Here is a 15,545-nt window from a genome sequence, read left to right on the forward strand (position 1 = left end):
AGGGTAATAATAATAATAATAATAATAATAATAATAATTTATTATTTATACCCCGCCCATCTGGCTGGGCTTCCCCACCTACTCTGGGCGGCTTCCAACAAAATATTAAAAATGCAATAAAACATCAGGCATTAAAAACTTCCCTAAACAGGGCTGCCTTCAGATGTCTTCTAAAAGTCAGATAGTTTTTAATTTCCTTAACATCTGACGGGAGGGCGTTCCACAGGGCGGGCGTCACTACCCAGTTGGTCCAACGTCAGTACACCTGTTTCCACCCAACTTTTCCATATTACCATCTTTTTTGCAATTCTTAGCATGGGGTTCGCCCACAAAGTAAGGTTAGTATGTGAAAATGGAACAAATTTGTTTTTCTTGTTGAACCTAATGGGCCCCATCTGGCAAAATGGGTCATTTGTTACAAACAGATACACACCTGCTGCTTCACCTCAGCCCCCTGCATTCATTTACTGCACCTTCCCAGCCCCACCCTTCCTACAAGCATAAAATGAACAGGAATCCTTTAGATCTCTTACCGGATCTGGGACCTCCTCGACGATGGGCCTGCCAAAGGCAGAACAAGGTATAAGTCAGTACTGGGAATATCTTCCTTGGCCCTTCCCAGTGAAGGCATCATTTGTATGGCGGAAACTCTGTGACGGAGGCAGGCGAATTGTGGCCTTCCACGCTCACACAGGCTAAGGAATTATCTGACTCCAGAACCCTGACATTTGGACCAGGAATGTGCATTTTACAATGAACAGCACACCTGGGGGCTAACACCTGTCCTGGGGGTGGGGCACTCAGCAAGGAAGCGGCCAATCTGGATGGGAAGAACATTCTAGATCAGGGCCCTGAAGCTTCCCCTCCTGCTTCAGAAATAAAACAACCAACTTCCTCTTCTTCTTCCTATTCTTTTAAAGTGTGTTTATCAAACAGTTTGGCCCACAACTCTCAGTTGGGTCTGTGACAAAGATACAACCCAGGTAAAGGTAAAGGTAAAGGTAAAGGTAAAGGGACCCCTGACCATTAGGTCCAGTCGCAGACGACTCTGGGGTTGCGGCGCTCATCTCGTTTCACTGGCTGAGGGAGCCGGCGTACAGCTTCCAGGTCATGTGGCCAGCATGACTAAGCCGCTTCTGGCGAACCAGAGCAGCACACGAAAATGCCGTTTACCTTCCTGCCAGAGCGGTACCTATTTATCTACTTGCACTTTGATGTGCTTTTGAACTGCTAGGTGGGCAGGAGCAGGGACCGAGCAACGGGAGCTCACCCGTCACGGGGATTCAGACTGCCAACCTTTTAATTGCAAGTCCTAGGCTCTGTGGTTTAACCCACAGTGCCACCCGCATCCCTAGAGATGGTCAAATACAAACGACTCTCCATTTACACGGGGGTTACGTTCTGAACCTCCCTGCACACCAGTGAAATGGGGAGTCACTTGTATCAGCTCAGCTTTGCTGGTCCACAGAGCCGCATGAGCCGGAGCTGATGTGCAGGAAAGCAGCCGCAGCTGCGCTTCCCAGCATGTCAGCTGTTAGATGGGAAGGCCTCCTGCTTGCGAGGAGACCCCTCCGCAGAGCCCGAAGAGGATGTCCTCTTTGGGCTCTGGGGAGGGTCACATCGTGAGCCAGGAGTGCTCCCTATTTCCGGGATCCACTTCCGGTTTCCCTGTACCACACATGTGCACGGTCACGTGCAAATAGAGTGCACGCCAATGGGGAGTAGCCTGTATGTCATTTTTTGTTTCTGTCAGTTTCTCATTTCCCTGCCTTTCCACACCAGTTCATAGCTGTCAGCTTTCAGATTTGAAAATAAGGGATCAGCAGCCTCGAAAATAAGGGATCAGCAGCCTCACCTGTCCCGGGGACAGTCCACGGGATATCTAACAATCCGGGATAGCAGCGAGAAGCGGCGCCGGAATAAGGGAATTTCCCGCAAAAAAAAGGGAAGCTTGACAGCTATGCACCAGTTTGCATTTAAAAATAAGGTCCTCTTCAAAATGTATCAACATTTTTGTGCAAATTTTTGCAAAACCATTTTTACTGATATAATGCATTTTTGTATGTCATTTCACTAATTTATGCATTTAAATTCTCAATTTGCCCCTGCATATGCGTTTTTGTACACATTACTGGGCTGGAGAATTGCACTTCAAAATCTGAAGAACGTGCAGGTTTTGAAGGACGGCTCTGCTTTGGTTCTCAGATTCTTTGTGTGATTTGAGTGAGTTTGCCTTTAAATGGAGATGGATTGGATTGCCCCTCCCCCTTTTCCTAGACTCAGGTTCTTTGCAGGTCATTGGGAAGTAGGTTGCCCTCCTGTCAATTCATCGGCCCACCCTACCTGGGACGCTTCTCTGGGAGAATCTCCATCACAGCATCGTGGGGCGGCAACTCATCTGGGTTTATCTGCGAGACAGAAGACAGCTACTAAAGAAAACCGTCAGGTAAAGGCTGCTGTCACCCACACCCCTGACCCTCATTACTCAGAAGACAGTGGAGGCCCAAAGTGGCAGCCGTCAGTGTGGTGCTTGCTACACCCCCCCCCCAGCAGTTGTGCTTTATTTGTTTGTTTGTTTGTACAGTGGTACCTTGGGATGCGAACGGGATCCATTTCGGAGCCCCGTTCGCATCCTGAACAGAACGTAAAATGCGACAGCGCGTCTGCGCGTGCGCAGGTCGCGTTTTGCCGCTTCTGTGCATGTGTGTGACGTCATTTTGAGTGTCTGCGCATGCGGCGAAACCCGGAAGTAACGCGCTCCGTCACTTCCGGGTTGCTGCAGAGCGCAACCCAAAAGCGCTCAACCTGAAGCACATTCAATCCAAGGTATGACTATATCTGTATACCTCTATATCATAAAAAAAAAGTCAAACTGCTTTACAGCAACAAAAACATACAATACAGTGGTACCTCGGGTTACAGACGCTTCAGGTTACAGACTCTGCTAACCCAGAAATAGTACCTTGGGTTAAGAACTTTGCTTCAGGATGAGAACAGAAATCGTGCGGCAGCGGGCAGCAGCAGCAGGAGGCCCCATTAGCTAAAGTGGTACCTCAGGTTAAGAACAGTTTCAGGTTAAGAACAGACCTCCAGAACGAATTAAGTTCTTATCCCGAAATACCACTGTAATACCATAAAAAGTTCAAAACAAATATCAGTTAACCATGGCAGAAAGTCCTAGTCTTAATTGCCTGCTCAGGCCTGTTTTCAGTAAGCGTTTAAAAGTTGGCACAGTAGGACCTGCTGAATCTCTAGGGCAGGGGTCAGCAAGCTTTTTCAGCCGTGGGCCGGTCCACCGTTCCTCAGACCATGTGGTGAAAATATATATATATATATATATATATATATATATATATATATATATACGAATTCCTATGCTCCACAAATAACACAGAGATGCATTTTTAATAAAAGCACACAGTCTACTCATGTAAAAACACACTGATTCCCAGACCGTCCGTGGGCTGGATTTAGAAGGCGATTGGGCCGCATCCGGCCCCCGGGCCTTAGGTTGCCTACCCCTGCTCTAGTGACAGAGAGTTCCACAGGACCAGGCCAATGACACTAAAAGCTCTATTGCTCATTGTTGTCAAACAAGCCTCACGACGCTCCTGCAAGTGATCTGAGTGATCAAGCTGGGGGTATAAGGGTTTAGGCAGTCCCTGGAGTATCCTGGACCTAAGTTGTTAAGGGCTTTGCAAATTAATACAAGGACCCTGAACCTGGCTTGGTAGCAGGTGGCTGGCAGTTTTGCAGCACTTTGGTCTGGTTGTGTGCTGATGGCAGTTGGAAGATGGCTGCCATCCCATCACCAAGAATCTCAGGGAATTGTTGTGCTTTCCTCCCACTTTTCCTCCGAGGAATTTGAGGCAGCTTATATGGTTCTTTCCCCTCCCTCCTGCTCCCTCAACAGACCTGTGAGGTAGATCAGACAGAGAGATTGTGACTGCTGCAAGGTCACCTAGGCCTCTTCTTCACTATACCGCTAAAGCAGGATCCTACCACTTTATGAACAGGCATGGCTGGGAGCTGTAGTTTGAGGGTGCTGAGGGTTGTTTCCTGATTCCCATCACAGGGCTACAGTTCTCAAAGTGGTTTTACAGTAAATCGCTCTTCACAGGGAAGCTGCATGAGGTGGGTAAATCCTTGCACCAACAGAACCAGAGACTTAAGTGCCACTTTGGATACAAGCAAATAGTAATAACAACAATAATTAATAATGTCATTTCAACCCAGCACTCACAGGAATCCATTTCTCCCTTTCTATGCTCTGCTTATTCATCCATTTATCAATCTATCATCCATCATCCATCAGTAGAAAGACACTTGATCATCTAGTTACTTTGGAACTCCCTGCCTATTGATATCAACCAGGCGCCTTTGCTGTCCTCGTTTTGGTACCTGCTAAAAACACCCTTGTTTAGACCAGCCCATCCTGAGAAAGTTGATGTGAATGAATTTTAATCTGTTTTCATATTTAACTTTTCTACGTTTTAAAGAATTGTGTCAATTTTTTCTTGTTTTCTTGTTTTAACTTTTTGTAAACTGTTTTGATGGTTTTTTTTTTAAAAAAAACACCCAAATAGTATATCAATATTATTAAATAAACAAGCAAACAATCCTCAGTGTCATGCTAAATTAAACCAAATCCCCTTTGCTGTTACTGCAAATACAGCCCCTACAAGGAAGGGCATGTAACACTAATTCACACTGAACGAATGTGAAGGTAGACAGCAACAGACTTGCAGGGTGGTACAGGCTCTCACTATATATGACAAATCAGAGGGAAGCAACTACAGAGCTCAGCCAGATTTCCTCTCATGGAAGTACGTAGGATTGCAGCAGAAATGGTTTGTTCAGCCCCAGCCGCAAGAATCCCAAAGTCAAATAATATAAGGATTCTACTTCCTCCTCCTGCAGCCCCAAATACTCACTGTTGCAGAGAAGGGGCGGTAATACAGTGCCATCTGAGTGTTTGAATGTGCCTCACGCCATCCCATGGGGGGCAGAAAGAAAAAGATCCTCTGGCAGAGATCAGATTAACAAGCCTCTCCACTGGTTGCCAGGCGCCTGTCACTCCAAACAGCAACCTCCAGAGGGACGGCACAAACTCCGGAACCGCAAAGCAAACAGGTGTGCTCACCTCTCCTCCCGGAAGAGGCTCCAAAGGGCTTTGCATCACATCTGCCGGCTCCATCGCCAACAGAGTCAACTGCTAATGGGACGCAATGCCAGCTGGACCCTAAACTGCATGAGGGCAAGCCACAACTCTCCCGTGGGCAGGGCAGGTGTCGGCACCTGATTGCAGAGGTGACCCGCTGCCCAGCTCACTCCGGAAGCTGTCGTTGCTACAACACAGCTCCTTGTAGCAACCAGGGTGTCAAATCTCCTTTGCCACACACAGGGACACAAATGCAGCACTTGTTGAATGTTGGGGTTTTTTTGGACAGTTGTTAAAGACGCAGGTGCCTTGGCAGAAAGGACTACAGAAAGCAGAAAGGATGCGGGTGGCGCTGTGGGTTAAACCACTGAGCCTAGGGCTTGCCGATTAGAAGGTTGGCGGTTCGAATCCCCGTGACGGGGTGAGCTCCCGTTGATTGGTCCCAGCTCCTGCCAACCTAGCAGTTCGAAAGCACGAAGTGCAACTAGATAAATAGGTACCGCTGTGGCGGGAAGGTAAATGGCGTTTCTGTGCGCTGCTCTGGTTTGCCAGAAGCGGCTTAGTCATGCTGGCCACATGACCCGGAAGCTGTCTGCAGACAAACGCCAGCTTCCTCGGCCAATAAAGCGAGATGAGCGCCGCAACCCCAGAGTCGTCCGCCACTGGACCTAATGCTCAGGGGTCCCTTTACCTTTAAAGGCGCAGGTGCCCTGGCAGAAAACAGAAAGGACTACGGAAAGCAGAAAGGATGCGGGTGGCGCTGTGGGTTAAACCACAGAGCCTTGGGCTTGCAGTTTAGAAGATCGGCAGTTCAAATCCCTGTGACGGGGTGAGCTCCCGTTGATCGGTCCCAGCTCCTGTTAACCTAGCAGTTCAAAAGCATGTCAAAGTGCAAGTAGATAAATAGGTACCACTCTGGCGGGAAGGCAAACGGTGTTTCCATGCGCTGCTCTGGTTCGCCAGAAGCGGCTTAGTCATGCTGGCCACATGACCGGGAAGCTGTACACCGGCTCCCTTGGCCAATAAAGCGAGATGAGCGCCACATCCCCAGAGTCATCCGCAACTGAACCTAATGGTCAGGGGTCCCTTTACCTTTACCTTTAAAGGTGCAGGTGCCCTAGCAGAAAGCAGAAAGGACTACAAAAGTTGGACTACAACACTTGGAGGGCCCTGGGTCATCCGCACCAGGTGAAAGGATTGAGATGGACTGTAGGAAGGATGCACACACATATGAACACTTGCAAATCAACAGCTCCTGGTCAACGGACGGGGACATTTGCTGCGATGCTCTTTCTGGGAAGCAGGGGTGCCAACGGAGGTCACTTCTACACCATAAATTGAAAAGTGGACATCCAATGAAGCTGAATGTTGAGAGATTTGGGACAGATAAAAGGAAGGACTTCTTTATGCAGCACATGGTTAATCGATGGAACTCCTTGCCACAGGAGGCAGAGATGGCAACCAACTTGAGTGGCTTTAAAGGAGGATCAGACACGTTTGTGAAGGAGGAGAGGGCTGCTGGTGGCTCTGCTCTTCTTCCACAGTGGGAGGCAGCAATGCTTCCAGATACCAGTAGCTGGAAAATGCAGGAGGGGAGAGTTGCTCTTGGGCTCAAATCCTGCTTGCGGGTTTCCTTTTGGGGCATCTGCTTGGTGTGGGATGTGAAAGACAGAGCAGTCAAGTACAACATCCCTAGAGTGGACATAAAAAGGGGATGTCTGGACCAGCCAGTCGGAACTTCCTGTTTCCTCCTAGGCTGGGACAGACTTCCTCTACATGTGACCAGAGGTGGGCGTGACCTCACCTATGCAGGTAACAAAATACCTCAGCGGAGGTCGCCATCTCTCTCTCTTTGACCACATTCGCCGAAGAAGCAACATCTGCTTAGCCTAAGATGCTCTCTTGGCTTCTAGCCAAGAGAAGACAAAGGAGCTATTTCCTTATGGGATAGTTTCCAGGTATATTACTTTTGTAACTTAAGTCTGCCTTCTGGGATCCATCTGTGAACAGAATGTGAGTGAGTAAACTCTTTTATATTTTTATAGAAGACTGTGTCGTGTCTACAGTATTTCTTTTATGAGGAACTAAAGGGGAAATTACCAGGTACCGTATTTTTCTCTCTATAACACGCAGATTTTTTCTCCTAAAAAGGAAGGGAAAATGTCTGTGCGTGTTATTGAGCGAATGTGTGGTCCCTGGAGCCGGATGGCAAAAATCAGGCAAAAATCAAATCATGTCTCGGAGAAGGGAAACCTGAAAAGAGGAAGTGGCTGCTTTCCTGCATTCTGCCTCAGGGTCTTACTGCCCACCCTCTCTGTTTCGTTGCTGTGTTTGCTCAAACGGAACAAAGAGCAGGGATAGCCCCTCCCCTCCAGGCAAGCAGAGGGGAAAGCAGAGCGTCCTTCCTTCTAATTCCTCTCCATGCTCCGGAGGGAACAATGTTTGTGAAGGGAAGAGAGATTACAGGTTCAGCTTAAAATTCTGATTTGACTTCCTGCTTTTGTTTTTGAGGACACACAGCATTCAAATATGCTTTCTTCCATTTAAAAGGATGAAATCCTTAAACAGTGTTTTGCCTGTAAATTCATGCGATCTGGAAGATTACAGTGTCTGTACCTCTTAAGGGATGGCAAAGCTTAGGTTTCGCTGCTAAATAGTTCTTAATGCAGTTAAAATGCTTTCGTCTGTCAAGGCAATTAAAAAATATATATATCAGGCAGCCAGAAAACATGCAGGTGGGAGAGAGAGAGCGCGAGCTGGCTGACTTGGGTGGGTGGGTGGTTGGGGGGAAACTTTTGCCTTCCTTTCCTCCCTCCCGTTATACCCCTCTCCTGCATTCTTAGCCAGCTGCTTCTCTGCACACCCCTCTCGTGCTCCTTGTCCCTTCTGTGTTTTTCCTTCGCTCCCCACTTAAAATGTGGTTACAAAGCATGGATCCACATGGATCCTCAGGATCTTTGCATTGGGTCAGCCCAAATTCACCATCAGATCACATAGCATGTCCATGGCTACAGCCTGCCCCCCAAAAATCACGCACCCACTGTTGCCTGGGGCTGCAATGGTGCAAAAACGTGGTTACAAAGCATGGATCCACAGGGATTCTCAGGATTTTTGCATTGGGTCACCCCAAATTCACCATCAGATCACATGTCTGTGACCACAGCATGAAGCACAAAAATGATACATCCACTGTTTCATTCAGAATGTTTTTTCCCTTGTTTTCCTCCTCTAAAAACGATGTGCGTTTTATGGTCAGGTGCGTGTTATAGAGCGGAAAAATACGGTAACTTATTTTAGAGGCTTTAGCGAGCCTGAGCAAACGCATCTGCTATGCAAGTTTAAAAAGGGGAATGTTACTCTGCTAAATTGTAGAACTTGTTAACACAAGTTGGAAAGGATATAATCAAACAATATATCCTCTCCTGCATCCCTGAACATTCCCACACTTGGCCACTGTGAGAACAGGATGCTGGATTGGGTGGGCCATTGGGTGGGCCATAGTCATGGCTCCCCCCCCCCCAAGCATCCTGGGAGCTGTATTTGGGTCCAGGGTGCTGAGAGTTGATGGGAGACTCCCTATTCCCTTCACAGAGCTACAATTCCCAGACTTCCCTGGTAAGAAGAAGGATTGACATTTAAACCACTCCGGTGGTACAGCAGGGCTTTGACTGTATGGTGGGGGCTATGGCCCCTGACTGGCCTGGCCTCCATGGGTAGCAGAGCCCCACTGTGTTTCCTGACCCCTGCCAGCCAGAGCCCAACCTTAACTCTCTTTGTCCTTCTCTCTGACTCAGAGTCAGGCTCCTCTAGAGATGACAGAGGGAGGTATCAGTCCCTCACTCCCTGCTGCTTAGATGCTGAGCACCAGAGCCTTTTGCTGCCTCAGCACCTTTCTCTGCCATGCACTCCGCTTCTCATGTTTCAAAGGCTCAATTAGCTTCTGAGGCTCCTCAGCTTTTAAACGTCTCCCTCCGTGACCTTCCTGGGAACGCCTCAGATCTCCTTGGGCATCAGCTTGGTCTGTTTTGCTGCATCCTTCCTAGATCTGTCTATGGGGGGGAGAGATTTGGCACCGTTTGCATCGTCCGCTGTGTCTTCTTTCAGCAGCCAAAACGACCTTGTGCTGGCGATCCGCTGCTTTCATTTCCCCTGTAAAGTTGCATGCGTCTACTTTGGGAAGGAATGTTGGGAGCTGCCTTCAGGACATTTGTCTGTCTAGCTCAGTGCTGGCCACACTGTCGGGCAGCGCAGCAAAGGCTCTCTGGGGTTTCAGTCTTGCAGGGGTCTCTCTCAGCCCAACCTGGAGATGCCATTACACTGGTATCTCAGGTTACATACGCTTCAGGTTACATATGCTTCAGGTTACAGACTCCGCTAATCCATAAATAGTATGTCGGGTTAAGAACTTTACCTCAGGATGAGAACAGGAATTGTGCCCCAGCGGCGCGGTGGCAGCGTGAGGCCCCATTAGCTAAAGTGGTGCTTCAGGTTAAGAACAGTTTCAGGTTAAGAATGGACCTCTGGAACGAATTAAGTACTTAACCCGAGGTACCAATGTAGTGGAGACTGAACATGTGCAGAACATGCTCTGCAACTGAGCTATGGTGGTTCTTCTTTGGGGAAGCGACAGCCTTCAAGACATGTTTTATTTTTTATTTATTTGTGGCATTTCTATCCAAGACGCTCAAGGCGATGTGCATGCTTCTCCCCATTTCCTCACGGAGTCCCCACAACAACCCTGTGAGGTAAGCTAGGTTGAGAGGCATTGGTTTGCCCAAAGTCACACCCAGTGCGCTTTATGGCTGTGATGGACAGCTGAGCCAGACCTGAGTCTGTAGAAGAAGAAGTAGTGTTTGGATTTGATATCCCGCTTTATCACTACCTGAAGGAGTCTCAAAGCGGCTAACGTTCTCCTTCCCCTTCCTTCCCCACAACAAACACTCTGTGAGGTGAGTGGGGCTGAGAGACTTCAGAGAAGTGTGACCAGCCCAAGGTCACCCAGCAGCTGCATGTGGAGGAGCGGGGAAGCGAACCCGGTTCACCAGATTACAAGACTACCGCTCTTGACCACTACACTCATACTGGTGATGCAGCCCCTCAGAAGTCCCCCCAAGAGGGCTGGAGCCTCTCTTTGATTGGCTACCAAGAAAGCCAGCCAGAGGGGGGTGGGGCCACTGGCAGAGTTAGAGGAGTGCGGGGGGAGCGCATCGCCCCCAGCAGCGCGATCCCGGAAGGGTGCCATTGCGGCTGCCCCCCCGTCTGCGTTTGGGCGCCATGCCCCTGCAGATGGCGCACCCTGCCCCCAGGGCGTGCGCCATGACCCCAGGACGCACGCCCCGCTCCTGCGGGCGGCGTGCCCCACCCCAGGATGCATACCAGCCCCACTCCTGCCTACTCTCCACCCCCCGGTGCCGGAGCATAAAGCTCCGCCACTGGGTGCAGCCAGCACTTTCCTGCCACGCGCTTTAAACCAGGGGTCAGCAACCTTTTTCAGCCGTGGGCCGGTCCACCGTCCCTCAGACCATGTGGTGGGCCAGACTATATTTTGGGCAGCGGGGGGGGGGGGGGATGAAGGAATTCCTATGCTCCACAAATAACCCAGAGATGCATTTTAAATAAAAGCACACATTCTACTCATGTAAAAACACCAGGCAGGCCCCGCAAATAACCCAGAGATGCATTTTTTTAAAAAGCACACATTCTACTCATGTAAAAACACCAGGCAGGCCCCACAAATAACCCAGAGATGCATTTTTTTAAAAAGCACACATTCTACTCATGTAAAAACACCAGGCAGGCCCCACAAATAACCCAGAGATGCATTTTTTTAAAAAAGCACACATTCTACTCATGTAAAAACATGCTGATTCCTGGACCATCTGCGGGCCGGATTGAGAAGGCGATTAGGCTGCATCCGGCCCCTGGGCCTTAGGTTGCCTACCCCTGCTTTAGACCCAACCAGTTGCATTTCCTCTGCTATCTATTTCATTTATTTATTGCATTTATATCCCACCTTTCCCTCCACGGAGCTCAAGGTGGCATACGTGGTTCTCCCACCTCCTCACTGAATCCCCACAACAATCCTGTGAGGAAGGCCCCCGAGGTCGCAGCCAGTGAGCTTCCTGGTGTAGTGGGGACTTGAACCCTGGTCTCTCTCAGCTCATAGTCCATCACTCTGTCCGCGACACCACCCCTGGCTCTCTGCTAGATTTAATAGGTCAAGTGGGACCAATTAAGGTCAAAGGGGCACACTGCTGGGTGCAGAATTTAGCCCCTTGTCCTGACCCTCAGAGGCAGGGCACAGAGGAGAGAGAAAGAGGCAGAGATATACCGTATTTTTTGCTCTATAAGACTCACTTTTTCCCTCCTAAAAAGTAAGGGGAAATGTGTGTGTGTCTTATGGAGCGAATTCAGGCTGCGCAGCTATTCCAGAAGCCAGAACAGCAAGAGGGATCGCTGCTTTCGCTGTGCAGCGATCCCTCTTGCTGTTCTGGCTTCTGGGATTCAGAATATTTTTTTTCTTGTTTTCCTCCTCCAAAAACTAGATGCGTCTTATGGTCTGGTGCGTCTTATGGAGCGAAAAATACAGTACTTTGCTGCTCATCAACTCTGTCATCCTGTCAGCTGGGGACCTGCTCCTTCACCCTGTTTGCGCATTGTAAGATTTCACAGAAATGTACTTTAGTCTCACAAAGTACGGGAAGAGTACTTCACGCAGACAACAGGCCAGTGGTGGTGCTGTGGTTAATGTGTCAGACTAGGCCCTGGGAGACTAGAGTTCGAATTCCCGCCCTCTCAGCCATTGAGCTCTTTGGGTGTGATATTGGGCGCCAGTCAATTGCTCTCATCCTAACCTCCCTAGCGGGTCTACTGTGAGGGTACAATTAGGAGGAGAACCACGTATTGCACCCTGAGTTCCTTGGAGGAAAAAGTGAGACATAAATGTAATATATAAATAATTAGTAAGTACTTTAAGCCTGCGCATATTCAGTTTTACATGCTTGGCAAAATAATTTTTAAAAGGGTGGGGCAGAAAGGGGTCAGGCATCTGGGGGAAAAGACTTTGGTAATCCCACCTGTCATTGAACCCAATGTGTTTTAACTATACAACTGCAATTTTGGCTTTAGGTATGATCCCTGGAATGTAACCCCTGTGAGTGTTGTGGGCTTACTGTAATAAGTCAGTAAATATGGACGAGCCAAAGTTATTATAATTTTTTAGAGAAGTAACTCCAAAAACACTTGCAAAAAAGAAGCAGCAAATCTGTATCTTTGTTAAGGATATGCTTCACCTCAGCCAAACAGACAAGTGGGGATGGGGCCATAGATGTTTAATGCTTAAAACCCTAAGGAATTAGCATCATTAGTGATCAGTGACAAAGCAAGAGAGTGGCTTCCTCTTTGAGCCTTGGAGCAGGGACCTGTCCGTCTATACTTCCATGGCTGGAATTGGCACTGCTACAGGGGCCACACAATACTCTTTCTGCAGCGCCTGTACTTTGGAACTCCCTGCCAATTGATATCAAGCAGGTTGCCTTTGCTGTGCTCTTTTTGGTGCTTGCTTAAAAACAGATGTAGAGATTGTAGAGGTAACTTTAATCTGTTTCGTATTTTAACTTTTGTATGTTGTAACACACAATTTTATTGATTTTCTTCTTTTGTCTTTTTGTAAGCTGCTTTGCTTTTATTTATTTATTTTTTTACAACCAAGCTGTATATAAATCTTATGAAATAATAAACTAAAATATATTGATGGTGCTGTGAAAACAGAGAGCAGCACTGATACCCTGAGAGGTGGCCTGGCCAAACAGCAGTGTAGACAGTCAAGGGGACACATCCCTCAAGAGCGAACCATGCTTTTGATCATGAAATCAGACAACACGGTGGCTTGAGCCACACTCACCTCTTTTAGGTCCATCAAGGAGCTCTTGTGTTCAGGAGCAATGAAGGAACTCTGGAAAACACAATATAGTTTCCCCTATTATTTTCCTCCAAGGACAATCCTCACAGAAGAAAATGGTTATAAAATCAAATCCACTGAACGTGGTGTGGATATGAAGAAGGCAGGACTGGGGCATCTGGGTTCTGAACAGATATTGCTCCTGGTTCTCCAAGAACGGCCTGCACCACAAAGATGTCAAGAGCTAGTCATGCAGGTTTAGAGACACTCGTTTTTATTTAATGAGATTTGCAAATGCAGTAAACAAAAGCAAGCAAACAAAACACCAAGTTAAAAAAATAAGAATAAAAACAGTCAAAAGAGCAATACAAAATAGCAGAATAAAAATCATAATGATCACAGGTAAAGGGACCCCGACCGTTAGGTCCAGTTGCAAATGACTTTGGGGTTGCGGAGCTCATCTCGCTTTACTGGCCAAGGGAGCCGGCATACAGCTTCCGGGTCACGTGGCCAGCAGCAGCTTCTGGCGAACCAGAGCAGCGCATGGAAACGCTGTTTACCTTCCCACCGGAGTGGTACCTATTTATCTACTTGCACTTTGATGTGCCTTCAGACTGCTAGGTTGGCAGGAGCTGGGACTGAGCAACAGGAGCTCACCCCGTTGCAGGGATTCAAACCGCCGACCTTCTGATCGGCAAGTCCTAGGCTCAGTGGTTTAGACCACAGCGCCACCCTCATAGAAAGCTTTAAAAAAAGAATGAGTAGCATAAAATATATTCCATGGTGGGGTACAAGGTTCATATTTATACGTAACTTATGAAATAATCACAAATGTTGCCAAATAAACTCATTTAGTAGGAATGTGCCAACTATAAGAGAGTTTGGCCATATCAATCACAAATCGCCCCAAGCAGAAGCTGGAGGGGCCCACCTCATCCCTGGCAACACATAGTTTATAAGTCAGTTTTTTTGAAAATGGTAATAAGCAGGATTTCCTAAAACCCTCAATCCAGAGAGTAACAGGATGCGTGCTTCCTCCAGAGATCCCTAGATGAGTGGCAACCAGCAAATATAGAATGATTTGTTGAGGAGTAACAGCAACAGCAGTCATGAAATTAAAAGACGCCTGCTTCTTGGGAGAAAAGCAAAGACAAACCTAGACAGCATCTTAAAAAGCAGAGACATCACCTTGCCAACAAAGGTCCGTATAGTTAAAGCTATGGTTTTCCCAGTAGTGATGTATGGAAGTGAGAGCTGGACCATAAAGAAGGCTGATCACCAAAGAATGGATGCTTTTGAATTCTGGGGCTGGAGGAGACTCTTGAGAGTCCCATGGACTGCAAGAAGATCAAACCTCTCCATTCTGAAGGAAATCAGCCCTGAGTGCTCACTGGAAGGACAGATCCTGAAGCTGAGGCTTCAATACTTTGGCCACCTCATGAGAAGAGAAGACTCCCTGGAAAAGACCCTGATGTTGGGAAAGATTGAGGCCACAAGGAGAAGGGGACGACAGAGGACAAGATGGTTGGACACTGTTCTCGAAGCAACAAACATGAGTTTGACCCAAATGCGGGAGGCAGTAGAAGACAGGAGTGCCTGGCGGGCTCTGGTCCAGGGGGTCACAAAGAGTCGGACACGACTAAACAACAAGAAGGCCAGCTTCAGCTCCATTCAAGATTGATGAGAGACACAATTTAGCATCTAAGGTGACCTACCGTATTTTTCGCTCTATAACACGCACCTGGCCATAACACGCACGTAGTTTTTAGAGGAGGAAAACAAGAAAAAAATATTCTAAACAAAACAGTGGATGTATGATTTTTGTGGTTCATGCTGTGGCCACAGACATGTGATCTGACGGTGAGTTTGGGGTAGCCCAATGCAAAAATCCTGAGGATCCATGTGGGTCCATGCTTTGTAACCACGTTTTTGCGCCATTGCGGCCCCATGAAACAGTGGGTGTGTGTGTGTTTTTTGTGCAGGCTGTAGCCATGGACATGCTATGTGATCTGATGGTGAATTTGGGGTGACCCAGTGCAAAAATCCTGAGGATCCATGTGGATCCATGCTTTGTAACCACGTTTTAAGTGGGGAGGGAAGGAAAAGCACTCAAGGGACAAGGAGCACACGTGGGGGGGGTGGAGAAGGATGCTGCTAATAATGCAGGAGAGGCTCCTCTCCGGCTTTGCTCCTTTAGAACAAGCAGGCTCTGCGTCTCTCCCTCCTCCCCAGCAAGGAAACCACGATAGTAACCACTCTGAGACAAATCAAGAAAAAGTGCGACCAACACTCTCCCCCAACAAGCACAGTGAGGTCAAAACACACACACACACACAGAGAGAGAGAGAACTGGCCCTAAAGTTGCAGGGCGCTGGAAGTCGCAGGGGCGCTGGGGGAGTGAATGGGAAGCAAGAGAAGGAGAACGATCCCTCACACACACACAGACACACAGAGTGTCAATTCTAAAGTCGCAGGGGCGCTGGG

The 15,545-nt window shown here is 48.1% G+C and overlaps 1 protein-coding gene across 3 annotated transcripts in view; it reads right to left on the reverse strand.

Annotated features, from left to right (window-relative positions):
• Positions 1 to 15,545, reverse strand: part of CCDC33 (coiled-coil domain containing 33) — a 168,107-nt gene that overhangs the window by 18,962 nt on the left and 133,600 nt on the right. For all 3 annotated transcript variants that reach the window (XM_081019942.1, XM_081019940.1, XM_081019941.1), the window contains 3 exons: positions 13,065 to 13,115; positions 2,344 to 2,408; positions 534 to 561 (listed from right to left, as the gene is read on the reverse strand). In XM_081019942.1, the coding sequence (XP_080876068.1) occupies positions 534 to 561; positions 2,344 to 2,408; positions 13,065 to 13,115 (144 nt within the window). The remainder of the gene's footprint in view (positions 1 to 533; positions 562 to 2,343; positions 2,409 to 13,064; positions 13,116 to 15,545) is intronic.

This window comes from Podarcis pityusensis (genome assembly GCF_964106645.2).
Source record: "Podarcis pityusensis genome assembly, chromosome: 9".
NCBI lineage: Eukaryota > Metazoa > Chordata > Lepidosauria > Squamata > Lacertidae > Podarcis > Podarcis pityusensis.